The sequence below is a fragment of the Juglans microcarpa x Juglans regia genome, chromosome 7S, assembly GCF_004785595.1.
Source record: "Juglans microcarpa x Juglans regia isolate MS1-56 chromosome 7S, Jm3101_v1.0, whole genome shotgun sequence".
NCBI classification, from domain to species: Eukaryota; Viridiplantae; Streptophyta; class Magnoliopsida; order Fagales; family Juglandaceae; genus Juglans; species Juglans microcarpa x Juglans regia.
Window position 1 is genome coordinate 408385 of NC_054607.1, and position 23083 is coordinate 431467.

Sequence of the window (23083 nt, forward strand, 5' to 3'; positions counted from 1 at the left end):
TGTTTAGGTAAGCTGGTTATTATCGTTGCTGATTTTTCTTCAGTTGGTTATTATCTCGTCCAGCCAAACCTCCTCTCAGAGTCTCAGAGCTGAGCCCCTATATATATATTTTTTTTCCGATAACTACAATCCATTGTTTCTGCTTTCATTTTTTTGGGTTTGTTTGCTTTTCGTGCATGGTCATTTTCTTGTGTCTCACTCTGTTGTTTTACTAGTCATTTCAGTTATTGATTAGTTTTATGTTCGCTATTGGTTACTTTGTTTTGTGAAACTAAGTTGTTGATCTCTTCTAAGAATTTTGATAAGCTTATTTTGGAAGGATACAAAGTTGTATATGTGGTTTGTTGATTTTTATGGTTTAGAGGTGCTTTCATTCTCTAGCTAAAACTAGTGGAATAATTTTTTAATAAGCATTGTATGGTTCATATTTCTTAAATATTTGAGAATAAAAATATCTCTTTAAAGTAGTATTTCTTTCTCTCTCTCTCTCTCTCTCTCTCTCTCTCTTTTTTTTTTTTGTTTGTTGTAGTTAGATGTGATCTACGCAATTTCATTGATTCATGAGTTATTTTTAGGTCCACATGCCATGCTCAATTGAAGCAAGAGAACCATGACTTTAAAGTTTGTATCAATGTCTTCAGAACAGTATGTATCAGGAGAATATATTGATGAATTGAAAAAGAAAATTTTGTCTCAGTTGATCATTTGGCCTGTTTTGGATCAGAATGGCTAAATAGATTCAATTGTTTTGGCCGTTGATGGTTTGGAACCTTTTAATCATCCTGCTACAATTGAAGTCACATTGATGTATAGTTTTTTTCCCATCTACATATTTGCAAGAGCTTGCATTTAGAGAATTCATTCTGCCTTTGTTTGTTTGGACAGTAAATTGAGAACTATGGAAAGGGTAATGAAGTATGCAATGACTGAGGTGGAGAAGAATGCATATTGTAATGGGGATTGTGGCAATGGTGGTTATTTTGTTTCATATACCAAAGAGTATATGTTGTTCTATTTTATATACCAAAGATGTGTATAATTCGAACTAAAGAAGAAGAACTTGGATGATGTGCATTTTATGTATGATCTAATGCTCAGACCCATTATTTTTCCTTGTTATTTATAGGGTTTCATTAACTCAAATGAAAGTTATTGTGCATGTGCATGAAGTAGTACTTCATTCAGATTGCAAAATTGTAATATGTAGGAAAAATGAGTAAGGAGATAATTATTATATGTTTTTTTTTTCTTTTTGGTTTTGATTTATATGCATTATATTTATTAATTAATATATAGAGTGTATTTGAAAAATATAAAAGAAATTGTAAAATATTATTAAAATATATAATATTATATTACTATTCTGGCTTTAACATGGCCAGTCCAATGTGAATTCACCTAGCCAAAGTTTAACCCTATAGCCAAACTTTGAAATTCTAGCTAAACTTTGGACTTGGCAATGGCCTAGCCAATGCTCTTATTGTAGTCCACGCCGGCGTGGACTGCTTTGCAGGCCTAAATGAAATGCTCTCGTTTCATTTATTGATTAAATGGTGCGTTTCACGTAGAGAACCAAGCTCGCCCTTCCTCAGTGAAGATGAAATGGAGCATTTCACGGAGCATTCCAGAGCTTCCTTCCTTGGTGAAATCCAGAGCAGAGCAAAGGAGAAGAGAAATTGAAAAACTGGAGAAAAATTGTGATCATAGCTGGGATGAATTTTTTTTTATTTCTTGGTTTCTAACGTACCAGAACTGCATGCTCTGAGAAATACATCCTCTATTTAAACACAAAAAGACTGGAATAACAAAATTACATTGATTTTTCGTATAGCTGGTAGCATAAAATCCGAGACTATCTAAGAGTGATTTGTCTTTGAGATATGCAGTGTCAACATTCCAAGATATGATCCGAGATATGCTCTACGAGAATACTCCAAGATATGCTCTGTTTTAGATTCGAGATGTGCTCAATCAATTTGTTAAGATTTCCTTAACTAGTCAAACTACCATTTTGGGTTGAAGTTGTTGCCGTTGATACCCCTTCATCCTTCAATGTCTCTCCACTATTGTAGCATGAATTGTGGGAGTTTTCAACCTTATCACTTCGATAGTTATGCTCAGCCTTATCACTCCTTTGAGTCCCACAATTCATGCCGAGATGCTGGGTTGTGCCAATGCCCTCCCTCAAAGTGTGTCGAGGTTGGAGGTAGATTTTGGTTTGAAAGTTATTGAGTGCAGCCTTTGACATTGGTTTGGTGAAGAGGTCTGCTACTTGCTTTGTAGTGGAGATATGTTGAGTGATGAGAAGTCCAAGTGCAACTCGTTCGCACACAAAATGGTAATCCAACTCAATGTGTTTGCTACGAGCATGAAATACTGGATTTATTGTCATATGAATAGCATTTATGTTATCGCAGTAGAGAGTTGGTGTAGATGCCAATGGAATATGAAGATCTTTAAGGATAAATGACATCCATGTGAGTTCAGCGGTTGTACTCGCCATGGCGCGATATTCCACTTCGGTGCTCGACTGAGAGATCATATGCTGTTTTTTTGCACACCAGGAGATGAAATTTCCTCCAAGAAATGTACAGTATCCAGTGGTTGATCGCCTTGTGGTGGGACACCCCGCCCAATCTGCATCAGAGAAAGCACAAAGATCAAGTGTGGAAGTAAAATGCAAACCTATGTCAATTGTGCCTTTGACATATCTTAAGATCTTTCGAACCATTTTTAAATGCACAACAGTGGGAGCATGCATGAATTGTGATGCATAATTGACACTGTATGAAAGATTTGGTCTCGTGAGAGTTAAGTATTGTAAAGCACCAACAAGTCCTCTAAAATAACTCGGATCTTCTAGCAAGACAATATTTGATGAGGTCTTGGATTTGGCTTCAAGAGGTGTGCTCATAGGTTTGCAATCGATCATGTTAGCTCTCTCAAGGATGGTAAGAGCATAATGAGATTGTGACAGGTGAAGACCATAAGATGTTTGAGAGATCTCAATGCCAAGAAAGTGATGAATTTGGCCCAAGTCTTTCATAGCGAATTCAGAACTCAAGAGTTGAATGAAGGTTGATACTAGAGCTGTGGAGGAACCTGTGAGGAGTATATCATCTACATAAAGAAGGAGAATTAGTGTTCCAAGGTTAGAGTGAAAAATAAACAAAGATGGGTTGGCTAGGCTACAAAAAAATTCATATTTAAGAAGAAAAGCACTAAACCGATCAAACCAAGCACGAGGTGCTTGTTTGAGACCATAGAGAGCCTTTTGAAACTTGCACACATGTTTGGGATGTTCGGGATCAGCCATTCCTAGAGGTTGTTCCATGTATATGTCTTCTGAAATTAAACCATGAAAGAATGCATTTGTTACGTCAAGATGACGTATGGACCATTTTTTAACAAGAGCTATAGTGATGACCATTCGAATAGTTTCAGGTTTGATGACTGGAGAGAAGGTTTCAGTGTAGTCCAGACCATCCACTTGATGATACCCTTTTGCCACAACACGGGCTTTAAGATGATTTAAGGAACCATCAGGTTTGAGTACCCATTTTGAACCAATAACATGCATGTCTGAGGTGCGTGGAACAAGCTTCCAGGTTTGATTTTTATGCAAGGCTTCGAGTTCTTCATCCATTGCTGCTTTCCACCCTGGATGAGCTAGAGCAGCTCGTATGTTATGAGGTTCATGAGGGATACTGGCTGAGAATATGGAAGAAGTCAAGGTATATTTTGGATTGGGTTTAATGATTCCTCTTTAAGATCGAGTGATCATAGAATGCGAGGGTTGTGTTTGTGGTGTTTGATTTTGGTGAGTTTGGGATTGCAAGCCAGGTGGATTGGGTTCAATGTCAATCTGAAGAGTGTTGAAGGACTGCTCAAACATTTCAAGCTGCAAATAAGGTAATTCTTGGTCAGAATAGTGCGGAAACTCCATCTCAAGTTCAGGTTGTGAGGTTTCATTTGTGGAGGATTGCGACACATCAGACTCATGTGTAGTCTTGAGTTGCTGACTTCCATGCATGTTTGAGGAGGAACCTGTGACAATGCTAGAGATTGACGTGAGTAATGGTATAGCAGGTAGTGGACTTGAACAAGGTGGTGTTAATGTTTGGGACTCAATTTCGACAGTATGAGTGGAGTTATATGAGGCAACCATGAGTAAAAAATGCTTATGACATGTGATGTAGGTGGTACAATGCTTTGGTTCCAATTGTTTTTATAAGGAAAAAATAGTTCATCAAAAACCACATGGCGGGATATAAAAAAATTTCTGCTAGAAGGATGAAAGCACTTGTAAGCACTTATATCCTTTATGTTTATCACTATATCCCACAAATATGCAAAGAACAGTTTTTGGATCAAACTTGTGTTGTCGTGTATCCCATGTGTAAGGAAAACATTTGGAACCAAAGACATGAAGTGAAGTGTAATTAGGATGAGTGCCATGAAGTGTAAAATATGGAGTTTTAGAGTTAAGAGCAGATGAAGGCAAGCGATTTATTAGGTAGACAGCAGCGGAAAAGGCTTCTACCCATAAAAATAGAGGGGCGCCACTATGAAACAACATGGTCATTCCGAGTTCACGTATTATCCTATGTGGCCTTTCAACCATACCTGTTTGCTCTGGAGTGTATGGACAAGATACCTGATGTATAATTCCAGTGGAGAGGAAGTGAGATGATAACTTGGAGTTTATGAATTCTCCTCCTCCATCCGAGTGAAAAACCTTGATCTTTTTGTTAAATTGTATGTTGACATATTGTTCAAAGGCTAAATAAGCATTTACAAAATAAGATTTATGTTGTAAGGGAATGATGATCCAAGTATACTTAGAAAAATTATCAACTAAACATGCATAATATCTAAATTTTCCAATAGATAAAATATGAGCAGGTCCCCACAAATCACAATGAATTTTTTCAAAAATGCTAGAACTTAAATGTTTAAAACAAGAAAATGATAATCTACTAAGCTTCCCTAATTGACAACTATCACAAATATGTTCGGGTTTTACATTGCCAATAACATCAATCAACCCTTTATTTTTTAAAAGCTATAAAGCAGAAGACTGGGGATGTCCTAAGCGTTGATGCCAAATGTCTGTGGAGCCGGATTTGAAACGATGAGAAAAATAAAGCTCCGGCGAGTTGGGAAGAAATAAAGATCACCCTTGCACCTCCCTGTGATCACTACTTGTCCTGTTTGTCGTTCCTTTACACAAAAATCAATATTAGTGAATTCACAATTAACAGGAAACTGAGTTGTTAGTTGACTTACTGAGAGCAGTTTTTTTTCAAGTGAGGGACTAGTAAGACATCATGTAGTGGTAAGACTTTATTTTTTTGCTTAATGCTAGAATCTCCAATACCAAAAATTGGTAGAGAAGATCCATCACCATTAAGAACCGAATTTGAACCTAAATAATTTCGAATATTGGTTAACATACATTGCTTACCTGTCATGTGGTTTAAGGCTCCTGTGTTTGAGGTCCATTCTATTTCAGCAAGTGTGTTATTCAAGGTAAGAGTTGCAAGTGCTTGTGGTATGTCATTTTGTTGTGTTGGCCATTTGGGCACCCACCAACATATTTTTGCAACATGTCCTACCATGCCACAGTACTGACATTTTTCTTCACGATAGAGGTCTCTTTCGGTAGGCGTCATACATCGCTCTCCAGGGTGGGGGAGGTCATCTTTGTTGAGTGCTCGAGGTTGAGCTAGGGGAGTAGCCACGGTTTTGGTCCTTTGGTTGTTGTGTCTAAAATCCTCTTCCTGTTGAAGTGAATTTTTGCTTGTTGCCTTGATATCCTGATTGCAGATATCTTTGTTGATGTTGTCCGTATAAGGCCATTTGAGTGGTGAATGCGTGGGTGGCATTTGCATGGTTTGAGAACCAATTTCGTCTTTGATCAAGGCTTTGAAGTTGTGAGACAAGCTCAAAGTATGATGGTCTTGGTGGTTTGAGCATGGTAGTAGTAAAAGTTTCATATTGAGGACCAAGACTAGCGAGAAGACAGAATACATTATCTTTGTCTAGGACTGGTTTCCCAATTGCTGCAAGACTATCGCATAGGCCTTTGAAGGTTTGAATGTGTTCTCCAATTGTTTTGTCATCTTCTTTTCGAAGATATGTTACTTGTTGCCTAAGTGTGAATTTTCATTCTTGTGAATTTCTACGTAGGCATTTTTCAGTGCTTCCCAAATGGCATTTGTTGTATCTAAACCCACGACGAGGCCAAGCATTTCTTCAAAGAGTGTTCCAATTATCAACCCTTGAAGAAGACGATCCACCTTTCACCATGCGATGTATGCTTCAGTTATTCTTGGTGCAGAAGTTTCTACATTTGGGGTATTATTGGAATCTGGTATGGCGTATTTAGGTGGGGCAGGATCTTCATTAGTAAGGTGACCGAGCAGCTCTTGGCTTTCTGCAAGAGCCAAGGCTTGTTTACCCAACAATGGATAATTTGTGGGGCTGAGTTTGAGAGTAATAAAATTGCCAATGTTGAGTGAGAGTGAAATCATGGTTATTTGGAGGCTATTTGAGCTATTCGAGATGCTGGGTTGTGTCGTGCTCACAGTGGCTCTTGATACCAAGAAGAGAAAGTGAAAAACTTGAGAAAAATCGTGAACACAGCTGAGATGAAATTCTTTTTATTTCTTGGTTTCTAACGTAGCAGAACTGCATGCTCTGAGAAATACATCCTCAATTTAAACACAAAAAGACTGGAATAACAAAATTACATTAAAAACTGGAATAACAAAATTACATTGATTTTTCATATAACTGGTAGCATAAAATTCGAGACTTTCTGAGAGTGATTTGTCTTTGAGATATGCAGTGTCAACATTCCAAGATATGATCCGAGATATGCTCTGCAAGAATACTCCAAGATATGCTTTGTTTTGGATCCGAGATGTGCTCAATTAATGTGTTAAGATTTCCTTAACTAGTCAAACTACCATTTTGGGTTGAAGTTGTTGCCGTTGATACCCCTTCATCCTTCAACGTCTCTCCACTATTGTAGCATGAATTGTGGGAGTTTTCAACTTTATTACTTCGATAGTTATGCTCAGCCTTATCACTCCTTTGAGTCCCACAATTTATGCCGAGATGCTGGGTTGTGCCAATAAAAGGAACTCGCACGTTGTCGTTGCCATCGCCTGCACAATTCCCTTGGCCCATTGATGTCGCATGCATGTTTGTGTGTGTGTGTGTGTGTGTGTCTCTCTCTCTCTCTCTGTAGGCTGTAAGGTGTAGATTTGTATAATCAATTTTCTCTTCTCTTCTATTGTAATCGCCCCTGGTCATTGTGAGAAGATGTAAGATTTAACGAATGGAGTTTTTGGATCCTTTTTTGTTTGTTTCTAGTTACTGGATAGGTATTACAGTTTCTTTTAAGTGCACATTTTTATGGTTTTCTAAATAGACTGTTCTTTTTTGTTATCTTGTTTTCCTTTCTTGAATCATGCATTTTTTCTATCCTCTATCGTCTCCAGTTGTTTTGTCTTGTCATACTTGGTTATTCTGTGGGCGTTTGACACGTTGCATATATTTTCATCCAAAAATTCTAATGTGTCACATTATTTTTGTTGAATTGATGACCATGGACTTTTTGTAGCCTAATTGTATCATTCTAGCAATATCTCCAGCCAATTGAGATATTGCAACGTCAGATGCTATCAAACTTACTAGGGAAGTTGATCTCACTGGTTTACCCTTTTTGCTGCTTTTTGCATATCTTTTTAATTTTTTTCTTTGTTTAGCCTTTCCTAATGAGTCCCTGTTTCTTAATTGTACAGGTGATCAGACCTTTGGTGTGTTGACTAAGCTAGATTTGATGGACAAAGGAACTAATGCATTGGATATAAGATCTGTATGTGTGTTTGAAGGCACCCATCTTTTAATCGATTCATTAGGATCTGGTCTAGCTCTGCATTTAATTGTTAACATTTTTAATTGAATTTAAGTAGTTGGGGTTAACACATCATTGAGTAGAATTGCAATCAAAGAAGAATAGTTTTTCAGCAAATATTTTTTTCCTCTGTTGACAATTTTACTTGCTTGGCCTTATACATATTTTGTATCCCTCAGGTTCTTGAAGGAAGATCTTATCGACTTCAACATCTTTGGATTGGAATTGTGAACTGTTCACAGGCCGACATCAATAAAAATGTTGACATGATAGTTGCAAGGCGCAAGGAACATGAGTACTTCGCAACCAGTCCTGACTATAGGCACTTGGCCAATAAAATTGGCTCGGTGTATCTTGCAAAACTCCTCTCAAAGGTTTATTTTTGTGTTCTTTCATTGAATATTAAAACACTTATTTTCATAGGCTTATCAACAGATGTTGTGATCTTGTTTTTAGCACTTGGAGTCTGTAATTAGGGCTCATATTCCAAGTATAACATCTTTAATAAACAAAAGCATTGATGAACTTGAGTCGGAGATGGATCATCTTGGTAGACCTATTGCTGTTGATGCTCGGGTAAGTGGCAGGAAGCTGTTGTAATTTTTTTTAACAAGATGCTGCTTTTTCTTACCTGAACCCATATGTGATGTATAGGCTCAATTGTACACTATCTTGAAAATGTGTCGTGCATTTGATCGGATTTTTAAGGAGCATTTGGAAGGAGGGTAAGACATTTATTAACTTTTTCTTTCTACTTCTGTTAATTATTGTGGAAAGTTTAACTCATGGGTTGTCTGATCATGAACATCAATTACTTGCATTTTGCATAAGATGAAGTCCAAGAGAGAGTAATGAAGAAAAAGTTGAATGGGAAAGAGAACTCGCCTCCAAAAGAGAGAGGAAGAACTTCAAATTGTGTAATGTTGTTGGGAGGACATCCAAGATAATCGGGATGAGTTTTTTGGTGTACCAAACTATGTAATGTTGTTGGATAAGTTGTAATAGGTTTAGACCCTTTATCAATATCGTAGTATTCAAGAACAACGTAGTTGGATTATTATGTTAATCTATTGCAATGTTGTCATGTTTTCAATACTCTGAATATCAATTCCTCATGCTGATTTGTACCTACTATTCATTGACAAGGAAATTAAAATTTTCAAATAAGAAATTAATTTCCAAGCATTCCTCTTAGGTTGTTTCCACATGCATTTGAAATTTTAAAAAAGTGAGTTTTCCATGATAACGTCGCCAACAATACATCAAGTTAAATAATACAATGACATTAGAAGTCAAAATGCAGCGGTCCACAACGTCTACTCATCAATCTTCAAGAGGGCTATGAAGTTGAAAGTCCACCTACAAATAGTATGAAACATTGTGTAAAACTCATGCAAAACTTCTCATTAATTGTTCAACATAGAAATAAAAGGAAAAATTAATTAACATTTACATGAGAAATAATGCTTTGTTGTGGACTAGACACTTGCAAAACACTTTGTTGTGTGCTAGACGATATTACCGAATCTGTTGGGTTTAATACATCTTCCGAACGTGCAGTTGCCTACATTTAATACATAAACAAATTAAATAATTTAATTAAAAATATTTGCATATACTAAACTCATATTATTTAAATCTTCTCACATTTTTCTTCTGTCGCTTCCCACCGGCCTTTTTGGTTTTGGTTTGTAACTTCTCTATTGTAAGTTGTTTCCTCTTCGATGGGGGTCTCCATTTTCCTCTAACAACTCAAGGACTTAACACTTTCTTCAAACTTCAAATTTCGACATCAATGAAAGTATGAGTACTTGAGTACTTGCAACTGTGGTATGGGGTATTGATTTAGTATAAATTTCATTCATTGCCTGTAACTTCTGTGTCATGTCTATAGAATTATCTTCGCTTTCAGTTGCATTTATAACTACTTAGTAGCATAGTTTTATCAAACTAGAGTGCCAATTAGCTGCTAGTTTACCACCCAAGTCATCGTAACTGTTTCGAATCAAAGCATATCTACGTTTAATGTCATTCCTCCACCTATCTATAATGTACTTTTCCGGCAACTCTCAGACATCCCTTGCGGCGAAAATTGAAAAAAATATGCCTACATACAATACATCTCATCTTAAATAGTCTACACATGCTACTTGTAGGTGTTACTTATGTACATAAAATATCTATTTGCAAATATTTTATAGATAATGATAGGCTTACAGTATTCTACCATGTGTTTATTATTATTTTTTTACTTAATTGTTAAGAAAGTGATTATTAGTGAAATTATATATATTTTTTAATTTTTTTAGAAAAATAAAGGATGTTAAAAAAATACTTAAAAACAATAATAAAAAATAAAAATTTCAAATACACAATACACTATGGAGTAGTAAATAAGTAGTAGGAGATAATAAACTTATCATTATCCATTTTTATTAGCTTATCTGACGTAATGATAAGAGAAGTGTTATAGTCACAGAATGATTTTATAAAAGAGTAATGATATACACTATATTATCATCTCACTTTCATTCCTTTTTTTTTATATAATTAAATCTCACTTTCATTCTACTATATAAGATTTGACATGTCACATCTTACATAATTGAATGAAAGTAGAATAGTAATATAGTATATAGAATTTTCTTTTATAGAAATAAACTTACAAACTGATATGAGTTAGTCTCATTTGGATTCAGAATTGATCTCAACTCATTTATCTCATCTCATTAATCATTACAACTTTCTCAAATTCCTATACAAAATATAATAAACAATTCAACTTTTTCAAATCTCAAAATAATAATAATAATAATATTAAAAAAAATAATATTTTATTCAATTTTCAATTTTCATCTTAACTCACTATCTAAACCACATCTTAGTATAATAGGTTATATTAAACTTGAAGAAAGACCAAAATTAACATGATGGGTAAGTAGGTAGCACTAATTTCGCTTAATCTACGTATAGTCCTCGAATTGGGACTGCCCATGCAGGCCTAGATAGTTTTGTCCCTAAATATTTTTTAAAATTACAATAATATCCCTAAAACACTTCAGGTTGTATCTTCTGTCAAAACCTCTTTTTCCTCTGAAATCCCATTTTTTCCTCTGAAATCCGCTAAAAATTTTCCCTCCTCCTCTTTTCAATCCTTGTATGACAGAGTGGTGGTGGTTTAGTCCTCCACCATCGTCGACCTTTTCCACCACCTTCAGCCTCTTCCACCATTGTCGGTTTTCTTGTAAATCTCTCCAGTGGGTCTTAGAGTTTCGTTTTGAGTATTCCCGGTGTTAAGGACTAAATTGACTGGGTCAAACTCTCTAGAAATCTATCACTATGGGAAGAGATAAAGTCAAGAGATAAGACAGGAAAGAGATAAGGTAAAGAAGTTGGTTCAAACTCCTAAAAGGAAAATGTATCACAAGTCAAGTTGAACTCTATCACTCCAAGGAAATAACCTCTATATAAGGAGCAGCTTCCCCACAAATCTAATAGGCTCTCTCTAGGCACTCTCCACCAATTCTCTAGAGAGACTCTCTTGAGATTAAATTCTCCCATTGTATTGAGCAATATGAGGCTATGAGACATTGTAAAACCATCACCTGATATAGTGGATTTCGCCCCCAACAATTCCTGGACGTAGGCTTTTATACCGAACCACGTAAATTCCTGTGTCTCCTTTTATTTATTTTTATTTGTTTATTTATTATTTATCATATGGATGAACGCAAAGAGCACCGTATCGAGACCCGAATCACAACGTGGGTCGATGATAACTCTTTCTTCATTTCCAGTCTGTTGTGCAATTTTTGGCATTAACACTCGGAATCATCTACTTTGCTGCCGTCGACTTGAGTTTCTCCTCCACTACCATCGGCATCTACTACGATCATTCTCTCAATTATCCTTGCATTACACGAGCACAAAGTTGCTGTGTTGTGATATGTTTTTCCCTGACCTCAAAAAATCGTTGATACCTTGAAAGTCCCCTTCAAATCCCAAGGCAAAGGCAGGTTCAAGACTGCCAGTTTCAGGTTTAAAGCACTGACCAGGACCAGAATCACATTCTTCAGCTCCTTCTACCATACCTGAATCGATGACTTTGGATCTCTTTGTGGTCCTATTCTTGATCAAGTTCGGGTTGTCCCTGTAGCTTAGATATAATCTATCTTGTGCTCTTTTTTTTTTTTTTGTAACCCCACTACTTCCTATTGTGATGAGATTTTGCTACGTTAATTAGGTCCTGCGTTTTGTGAATTTGACCGTTGATTAGGCTTATGATATTCTTGAACTCGTCGTCAAAATTGTTTTGGATCCTCTGTTTAATGAAGGTATTATTCTGCCGAATAATGATAGAGTTATTACTCTATTACTATTCATTTACTATTCTTTTTATATTTAATTTTTTATTTTACTTAATGATTAAGGAATTGAGTATTAATAAAATTATATATTTTTTTAATTTTTTCTTAATGATTAAAGATATTAAAAAAATACTTAAAAAAAATGATAAAAAAATAAAAAATTTTAAAATAAACTTGAGTAGTAGATAAGTAGTAATAGGATAGTAAGCCCATCATTACCCTATTCTGCCTCATCTGGTGTCAGATCAGAAAGCTATGTGATTTTCTATGCAGGCAAATATGTGGTGGGAATATCTTGTGTACGTGAACCATTGCTTATGCAGACATGGAAAGTGAATAATTTTTCAATAAGAAAATTTAAAGGCTTCAGAGGATAATTACAGATAGAATCTGGTATCTTTACATAGCGGAATGCCAGAATATATGACCGACCTATAGGGATAAAAGGCATCTCTTATACACCTTCCTTTTAGACGGGAATAATTGCAGTTCAACACACATCCAGAAGCAACTGATAGTTCATGGATAGACGTAATACTCTTTAGTAGAAGCAATATGGCAAAACATATGAATTATTATTAATTCCAAATGATGGAACAATAAAGTAATTTCCAACCATAAAAACAGGGTGTCATTTTACTGTGACATTAATTTCAGGATACAATTAAATGGAAAAGGAGTTTCAACACCAATCAGCTAGCATGACGATGAATGAGGCTTAACACCACTTCTAAATTACTCCATTCTTTCCGCCCTTCATCCACTATCTTCCAGTGTACCCACAAGGCACTTCTCTAGTAAAAACTCAGCATTCACCCAAGCATGGTATTTATCTTAAGAAAATGTATTAAGGATTGTATACCATAACAATTCTCATTAGGTTGAAAGAAAGGGAATATGCAACTTGCAATTCTCAACAGGGGAAAGGAAGAGAAAAACCCAACTAGCAACTGAGAGTTGAAGCACTGAAATATAGTCTCTTGTTACGAAACCAACCCTCCCCCACCCCCGAAAAAAAAGTAAGGAAGAAAGAAGGTTCTTTCAGAAAAGTCCAAGAAGTGAAAACTAACCAAAGCGTTGAATGGAGTAAAATTGTCTCAAATCCAAAGAAACACAACTAACATTGAGGCATGATCAGAAGACATCACTGAAAAGAAGAAAATTCTAGAAAAGGATACTAAATAAGGATGTGCAGTCTTTTCCCACTGCTTTCATCAGCATATCAACACCTGAAAAAGGAATTCTTCTGAAAAAAGAGAAGAAAATGATAGACGGGCAACAAATAGTACTAAGAAGAAACAAGTTCATATTTTTCTATTAAGTAACAAGCATATCTATACCACATGTACGAACTTTTGGATGAGAAAGCGAAAACTGGCAACATATGAAGACATACAGTAGCTTTTTATTGGGGTGGGGGGGGGGGGGGGGGGGCGTAATACAACTCCTCGACTAGACAACATTCCAGTGCTAACATGACACAATTACTTTAAACATATTATCATCAAACAGTACAAGTTTAAGAGTGGAGATGATGCTAGATGGCCATCAGAAAGGTTAATTGGTTGGAGCACTACAACACAACATTATTTTGGTTTCCTTTATTATTCAATTGAGGTAACTGAGAGAATCTGAAAACCAACAATGCGCTACTAAGTCACTCGGCACAACAAAATTTTTGAATAAAAATTCGGTCAAGAAAGAGATGAAACTTGAGAAGATCATTTCCATACCTCCAGGATGAAACTTCATGTATGGAGATATATTGTACACACGACCCTTTAAAACAGTCCACATGGAACCCTCTTCCTGATGTTGTCTAACTTCATTCATAGAAATAAGTCTCTTATTTGATTGTCCATTTAATCCTGGAATCAAGAACCTTACAGTCAGTGAAATACATTAACAAGTAAAAAGACATTACAGCAAATTGAACTTGCTTTACAAGTTCAGCCAGTATAACTAACCAATTTTGGTTCATACGCACTATAAAGAAGGGCGAGTGTCCCCTCTAATTAATGTAGAAAGTTCACAATATGGGAAAACTAGATGCATAAGCAACCAGTAACAAGCCCAGCACCATCTAGCTGCAAGCAATGGACCTTTTTATCTATCAAAACTGCCCTTAGTTGGAGGAGGAAGAGCAAACCCCACATGATTGTGGAATGGAATTGAAACATTATGAACCGGACTGAAGGGATTGTACTTTATTATGATGATGTTTTATTTAGTCAGGAGGAAAAAAATAAAAATAAAGACATAAATGCGTCAAAAATTTGAAAGGCATATGGGAACATTTTGAAAGATTGAAAAAAAAAAAAAGAAGGAAAAACCTCCTAATTTGCAAAAGATGTCTATTCAAGTATTTTTCAGAAGTAAAAATACTAACTGTAGAAGGTGAAAAGGGCACAACCCAGGAGAGGGAGTGAGACATGTGAGACAATAGTAGATTACAAGTGAACCAATAACGATTAGAATCAAATAACATGCAGCAAAATATGAAGAGAAGAGTCACAAAAAAATGTATTCACCAAGTACCTGCAAGGTCAGGATGTGTTCGAGTAAGCTTAAGCCAGTCCATTTGGCTATATCCTTTCTCAAAAGGGACCTTGGCTCGAGGTGCTGGCTTCTTTGCGACAGTCTGTAACTGGAATTCGTTAACGGAACCTCCAGCATCTCCTGATGCGACTGGTCTTGAAAATTCCATTGATTGTTTCAGAGAGGACATATCAGTAACATTGAAAGACAAGGAACCAACTGTACCCTGCTTCTTAGAGGTGGTATCATCTGGCACTTTATCATTCCTCAAAAGACTGTCATTCTGACTATTATTACTGCCATCAGAGAATTCATCTTTTATAGTAATACCACCAACATCTGACACGAGCTTCTTTGTCTCATGACCTTCTTGGTCAACAGGTAAGCTAACCTAAATTTATAACCATAAACAATGTATTCAGATAAAATCATTAAAGTTGAAAAGCACCCCAACAAAAAGTAATTTTTTTTATCAATTTATTGATCATAGGAATAGGCAAAAGCCCAAGTACACAGGATATGTACAGGAATTTTCTTTTTTAACACTTTGTTCCATTAGTCTAATGGCACAAACATTCATGAATTTCTTAGATCACCCCAAATAAAATGTAATTTAACATAGCTAAATGTCAACATACTTGATAAATTAATGCCAATTCAAAAAGACAACAAAGCTATAACTCCATCATACAGTATGTAAGTACCACACTTGCCTGACAAAACGTAAAGTCATTATCATTTTCCATCTCACGCAGGACTGAACTTCCAAATTGATTCAAGCAATTTTCCTGTCGAAAGGCACGATTAATAACAACTATTCTTGTTTGCTAGTTTCGTTTATTATAACCGCACATAACTTCAGCTTGTCGAACTACGCCAACACATATATATGGATTCCAAATTAAGAAACTCGCTTCATTCCAATCAAATGACTTGCTATGCTAAAATCAACACCATCTATTCAAATATCCATTGAAACCTCAAGCAACCCCAAAATGTTATGGAAGAAATATTAAGTTCCCAAGTTGTTATGGAAGAATTTATCACTTGAACCTAAAAAAAGTATTGCCACTAAACCGAGCTATGGTAAATTTCTACAATTTTTCAAAAACTAGAACAGCCATAAAGCATGCCATCCAAAATATAAACTTCTATTCCCCAATATCTCAATAAACAAACGGATTATAAACATATAAGTTCAAAATAATTATATATGGAATAGAAAGTAAACTCATTTTTCAAGTATTCGCACTGAAAGAAATTATAATTTTCAAATAGTAACATAATAAACTTCAACCCAGAAACAATATTATTAACCTGAATAATATAAATTGAATCACAAACCCACCGTTTGGTTACCACAAAACGAGGGAATAGAAGAATCTTCCCTTCAACCAAATAGAGTCGGGCGGAGAAACTGGAGTAGAATTTGTATCGTCCTGATTTTCGCGCTTTCGTTATGATCGATGAGCCAATCGGGTGGGATCGGATCGCATTTACTTTCGATGGTCAATTCCGGCTAGACCAGTGTCGACGAATATATGGGTTGGTGAAAAAGTTGACGCTTTGCATTTCTGGCGAACCGGGTTCGGTCCCGGTAGGGTTATATTTCTAATTTCATTTCGGGTTCTTCTGTATGCAACCGCCGGTGCAGAACCGGCGCGGAACCGGCTGACGTGGTAATGCCACGTCAGCTGCTAATTTATTTTTAAAAAAAAACTCAAACCGAGTGAGTGAAATATGCGGGAGAAATGGAGGGAAAGCAAAAACAAAAAGTGAACCTCCGATTCGTTTTCTCTGAACCAAGAGTCTGTGGTCGCCGCCGTGGACCAGACTGGTCTCGCCCCCGTCACCTTCTTTACGGCTGCAAAAGCACACTAGTCACTGAGTGAGGAGGTGAGCAAAGTTACGATGAAACTTTATGGATTACTCTCTCCTCCGCTTAAAATCAATGCCAAACAGAAAATGTAAGGAAATTGTTCCTACATAATTCCCTGGTGGAAAAGCTTTCAGAAGTGTATGCATCACTTTATCAGGATTTAGTTCAAATGCTCGGGAAGAGTGTTTATTTCTCCGACTTGGATTTTCTTTTTTGCACTGCATTGTTTGTTTTTACTTCTTCGTGTTCGTCGAAGATAATGTTTGTTGAAGCTTGACACATTCCTTTTGTATCTGTTTTATAAGTTTAATGCAATCTGAATAACCCAAAAAATAAATGCCAGTATTTGACACAAGGGACAAGGGTTACAAATGGTCCTGCAGAATGATTTGGATACGCACCTAAACCTAGAGAGTTCATAAAATCACGTGAAGCCACGAGTATTTTCCAAAGCAAACCACTTCAGGCTCCGTTCCAACCTCAATGTGTGCAATGCGAAGCGGAGTTTATGTTGCCTATCCAACCTAATTTCGAACCGCCTTATATACTTGCTTGTTGTGATGTTGGAGCTTGTACCCGAGCTCTTGCATTTTACCTGTTTGATAAGATGCGTGAAAGAAATATTAGCAACCAACGTTGGAGCAGAACACTCTCGTCTTACTTCAAAAAATTAGTTGACTTGTATTTTCATTATTTGGAAAGTAAAAAGATGTTAAACTCAACACTTGATTCTAATATTGCTGATAAATCAAATATAGTTGCAAAAAGTGGTTGCAATGCTTATAAAAACATGTGATTGCAATGCACCACTAGCTCCAGTTCTCTGAACCAAGAACTCTGTTTTTATATATTTATCATGGTATCAGTCGGCCATTAGGACCAGCTAGCTATACCTCTAAATTTAGCATCCTCCTCTAGGTAGGAACTCTTTAGTTGGAGTCAAAAAGTTTTCCATTTCTTAGTTAGAGTTTAAGGTTGGTTTTTTTTTTAACAATAAAACTCCTTATTTTAGCTAAACCTTTTCTTTCTCTTCCTTTCCAAGGTGCTTGGTACGAGATAAAGTAGTTGCCTACAGAAAGAAAGATTCAGAAATAAGAAATTTGAAGGAAAAGATTATGAAACTCAGTAGCTACCGGCAGGCAGTTGGAGAAGCAAAAAACAGAACTTATACAAAAGGCGAAGTCACAGGTAAGTGCATTTGGCCTTTAATTCAAGCCGTGCATTTATCGGTTTGTAGTAATTAATTCGATAGTTTATTTTTGCCAAACTAATGGTTGGATAAACAAACAAACGGAGTCAGCATCTCAAAGTCAAGAAAGCGTAAGTGGATCGAAACTATAAGGGTATTTTAATGATCATATTAGTCGACAGCACATTAATATGAGTTAATATTTTTTACAGATGCAATTTGGATTTGATGGATCACAACCACGACAATGATATTATCATCGTGGGTATGTATATTTTTTGATTTAATGACTAATTCTTGTTTGCTGAGAAGACTTATATGTAGATTGAATCGCTGCCATCCTGATTTAGGTGTAATTCACAAGTATTGGAAGTTGCATATTTGGTCTCTCGCTTCACTCTATCAGGCCAAGTTGGATAATCTTTTAAATTTCAGTGTCAAGTTTGTTTTGGTTTAATGTGCAGTAGTTGTTTATATTCTGCATGGTACTTCTGCATGCACCAACTACTACATGTAAAAAGATATATAAATGGCAGCTATCCATAACGTAGATATATATATATATATATATCTATATATAAATATTGTTGTTGGTTGGATAATATTCTTGGTAAATGGCAGCTACCCATAACGTAGATATATATATATATATATATATTGTTGTTGGTTGGATAATATTCTTGGTAAATGGCAGCCACCCAGGTTGGATAATATTCTTGATAAATGGCAGCTACCCATAACGTAGATATATATATATATATATATTTATATATATATCTATATAAATATTATTGTTGTTTGTATAATATTCTGGGTAAATGGGAATTAAACAATCTCAATGTTTGAAAGCAGCAATAATATTACCACCAATAAAGTTGCCTATATTGATTTTATTGATGGTATATATTGTTTGGTTATTTAGTGGTTTGTTCGGTATTTGAGGTAGTTTTTATTGATTGTGTTGACAGATAAGTTTTTATTGATTGTGTTGACAGATAAGTAAGCATGAAGACTGGAAGCAGTCACCTGAACCCAAGAAATGTAGTCACAATGAAATTGCTCCGTTTGGTCTGCCCTTGTTTATATATCCAAGGAGTTTTGAGTCCTTGATGAGCCAAAGTAGCATACAGCTGGGAGTCATGGCTTGTATTCTGATGCCTACCAAGCAGTTTTTTTCCCTTCAAGAATTATGGCTATGTATATGATCTATCTAAAAATGTATACTGACTTATGCAATCTTAGAACTATAGGTTCATATAGTGTGAAGAAACTTCTCCAGGACGTCTATGTATGAATGCAGTTGGTTTTACTTTTGGCTTTGATTTGTAATGGGACATTACATGGGAAATTACAGTTGGTTTTACGTCTATGCACCTGTACGTTACATGGAAAATTACTCCAGAGATTTCATTGCTACGTAGATAGTAAACACAAAGAGATAGTCTGTCACAGTACTCCATATATTCAGCTTGTACATGGCTTTGATTTTTCAAAACTAACAATAAACGAAAAATAACAGTAAAAGAAAACAGGTTTCACAAATAATTTACAAACTAACAATAACGTCCCATTTTTACACAGGTTTCACAAATTATTTACAAAACAAGTTTACAAGATGAGCAAAACAAAAAACAAACCCAAATACCTAGTTATATAAACCAGCCAAAATGAACCTCTACATGGATTAATGATCTAATCCAATAAAAGGACTTTTTACATGAAATTTATCCGAACCAAGCGAACACTATTACAAAGGTGACAACTCAATACAAACACAAGAACTTTCACTTTTCCTTTCTTAGATTCTTCGCCATCTCACTTTATCTTCCCTTTTGCGAACGGCATACTCACGCTTTAATACATCATCACACGTCTTCGAAACCTTATTCTCTCTTAATAAAATGTTCTCATCTAACAACTAAAATATATTTGCCCATACAAAGAATTCACACATCGCATCTCCCTACACACAGTACAAACTCCCAAGTTAACTATGACATCATCATTATTGGGATGATACCATGCGTGATTTTGAAAAACCAAGCCATGGATCCCTTGTATTAGTCAATGCATATTTAAAATTGATAAGCAAAGCCAATAACCTAGCCCTAAGATAATACATTAGGGCGTTTTTTCTTTCATTTTCTCTAAACAAAACATATATTTGTTCTGCAGTACACTAGCATATCAGGATAAAAAACAAATGAAGATAAATACAGCCAAAACAAGGAAAACATACTTCTTCACAAATTATTATTAACTACACAAACAAACAAAGCCATTTATCATTGAACTGAGTGAAGTCAGGCCATCATTAAAGAAGCGTCAAAATAACAAGAGTGGGATACGAAACTAAAATGAACTTACTTAGGAACTTAAAAACTAAATCACCATTATGAGATCGCCTCAACCCCCCCCCCAAAAAAAAAACAAACACAGACAAAAAAGTCCAACAAAGTCTATACCCATTTTTAGAAGTCTTAGTGGGGTTTATTGATGGAAATTATAATGACTTCACAATATTTAGGATCACCATATTGATTGAGTCACTCAAGTGCACATCAAGGTCTGTATTCTAAATTTTATTAAAAATAAAGGTGCGTGTTTTGAATGTTGTTCTCCCATAGAAGTGGGGCAATGAAGATAAGGCACTTGATTTTCATAAAAAAGTGAGGACAGCTATAAATTCTAGAATGCGCCAGAAAGATTTAATAAGGGAAATGCACATAAAGAGAGAATGAAGATGTCATATTAGTTCAACCCAATCCAAACCAAAAATATTTAATACATGATACTATTAGTTCAACCCGATCCAAACCTATTAGTCAACCCTAATCCAACCCATAAATATTTTAGGGCTAGGGTGTTGTCTACAATATCTAAGGATCTTGAACCCAATTCCACAATTGGTAGAGAAAATATCCTACTCCAAAAATTCAGAAAACCCCCCTCCCCCTTACCAATTATTGTAAAATGTTATATAACACATCTCTGCCTCTTAAGAATTATAAATATTAAACACATTTTTTTAAATATTATGAAGTTCATATGTTTATATTTATGCTAAAATTCAAAACTCAAATCTCAAAGTTCTTTGAAAAAGAATGTGATTCATTGCTAAAAAAATACATTTTTTCCATGTGAATCCTACATTTACCTTTTTTTTTTTAAAGAAAGTGTTCGACACTTGCACACAAGTACTCTGTCTAAAATGGGGCAGGCTACAAGGACATCAAATAATGCAATTTTTTTTTTCGTTTTCCAAGTTATTTTCATGCTTTATATATGCTGAGGCTGAAACCAAGTGCATGCATAGTACTAGGAGTACTCAAACTTTAGTTGAAACTTTGCTTAACTTAGGGTGGGATCAGGTTAATCATTTAGGGTTGAAGTAAGTCACATGACAGCTAGGTAAAGATATTAAAAAGTTGAAGAGGGTTTAAGCCTAATGGAATTAAAAAAAAAAAAAGAAAGAAAGAAAGAAAGAGAATAATATTGGTAGATGCTGATGGAGAGTTTGAGTGAAATGCCCATATTCTAGTACTATTTATAAGTTGGTAGATAAAACATCAATTATCATGGATGATGTGATCACCCATTATATAAAGTAACTAAAACGTTTGTGAATAAACAGACTTGCAAATATATATATATATATATATTTTTTAAATAAGTATATATATGAGTACTACCTCTTCTTGAATAAGATTACTTGCCTCTCGAGCACTATGAGATTAATACTTGCAACAGAGTGAACACTAAAGGGACGCAAAAACTGATATACAAATAAAAAGTCCAACAAAGTCAATCCACTACTAATTTTTCTTATGATTCTTCACAGAGATTCAAAGTGAAGTTCTTAATCGGACCTCAAAAATAGAAAAGAAAATATAACAATCAGAGAACTAACCTGATTTTGAAAATTGGCCCGATTGATGATTATGCCAAATTATTTGGGGTTAGGGTTAGGGTTAGTGTTACGGGTTAGGGTTACGAGTTAGGGTTAGTGTTACGGGTTAGGGTTACGGGTTAGGGTTAGGGTTAGGGGTTAGGGGTTCGATGCTCTGTGGGCTTCACATTTTAGATCTGGTGTTTGAAGACGACAAGGCTTCGTGGGTTCAAATATGTGGTAAGAGCCTGAGATAGCAGGGTTTGTGGGTCTTGGGTTCAAGGAGAAGAGGAGTAGAAGTGCCTACCTGCTCTGTAGGGCTTCGGATTGCCGATATGGTGGAGAAGACGAACCGGCTTCGTGGCTCTGGTGGAGAAGATGAAGTGGGTTCGTGGAACTGGTGGATGGGAATGGGGAGAAGAGGGCGCCGGCTTACTGGTTTCGACGCTGACCAAACCAGTGCGGAGGAAGATGATGCGATGGGATTGGGGAGGATGGGAATGGAGAGGAGGGAAGATCGAGCGGGAGGATGAGAATGTGAAATGTGAAAATTCTAATTAGGCAGGAAAACGAATTCCCATCCTCAAGTTGCAAACGACGCCGTTACCGCCACGTAGGACACGGTTCCCTAAACCGGTTGTAAGTAGAATTTTTGTATTTCTTTTGATTCTTTGCAAAGCTTTGGAAGGTTGATTTTTTCCAGTACTTGGGGAAGATGAAGGACCTTTTGTGTTTGAGGAGCATTTTTGTTTGAAAGTTAGAAATGAGAAGGTTGAAGACGCGGAGAAGAAGATGAAGGAAAGTTAACTGTTTTGGAAAAAAATTAAAACGTTTCCGTTTTATTTAGTGCCACATGGGACACGGTTACCCAGTGGTTTCCTCAGCCGGTTACATTTAGCATTTTTCTTCTAATTTTCTCTTCCCTTAATTTTTACAAGGGTGGCTCTACAGTAATTGCTCCTAGCTTTTGTTTGGAGCTACCGTTAATTATAAGATTTTTTTTTTTTTTGCATTTTTATGCATGTATTTTTTAATAATTTTAAATATTTATTTAAAAAATAAAAAAAATACAATATTATTAAAAAAATATTTTCTTAATCATTAAGTAAAAAAAATTAAAAAATAAAATAAAAAATCATAGCAGTAACTTGCAATGGTAGAAAGGAGCGGTGAAAATAACATTTTTCTTTTTACAATTCCCAATTAGGTATGACAAATTTCGAGTAGTTATTTGATAAAATAAATTAATTATTGTTGTCACATCACGGATTCACGTGTAATAGTATTTGTCATC

General features: G+C 35.6%; 1 protein-coding gene across 3 annotated transcripts; it reads right to left on the reverse strand.

Annotated features, from left to right (window-relative positions):
* Positions 1 to 12852: 12852 nt before the first annotated feature.
* Positions 12853 to 16389, reverse strand: LOC121241539 (cytochrome b5 domain-containing protein RLF-like). Of its 3 annotated transcripts, none has more exons than XM_041139344.1 (6): positions 16181 to 16379; positions 15546 to 15620; positions 14833 to 15223; positions 14028 to 14162; positions 13473 to 13523; positions 12853 to 13127 (listed from the first exon to the last, which is right to left on the reverse strand). In XM_041139344.1, the coding sequence occupies exons 2-6, from the start codon at positions 15576 to 15578 to the stop codon at positions 13051 to 13053; spliced, it is 687 nt and encodes a 228-aa protein (XP_040995278.1). In that variant the 5' UTR covers positions 15579 to 15620; positions 16181 to 16379; the 3' UTR covers positions 12853 to 13050. The 3 variants fall into 3 exon arrangements, with proteins under 3 accessions (XP_040995278.1, XP_040995279.1, XP_040995277.1); XM_041139345.1 differs by having other exon boundaries at positions 13065 to 13127; positions 13473 to 13540; positions 16181 to 16383; XM_041139343.1 differs by lacking the exon at positions 13473 to 13523 and having other exon boundaries at positions 13065 to 13301; positions 16181 to 16389.
* Positions 16390 to 23083: the final 6694 nt, after the last annotated feature.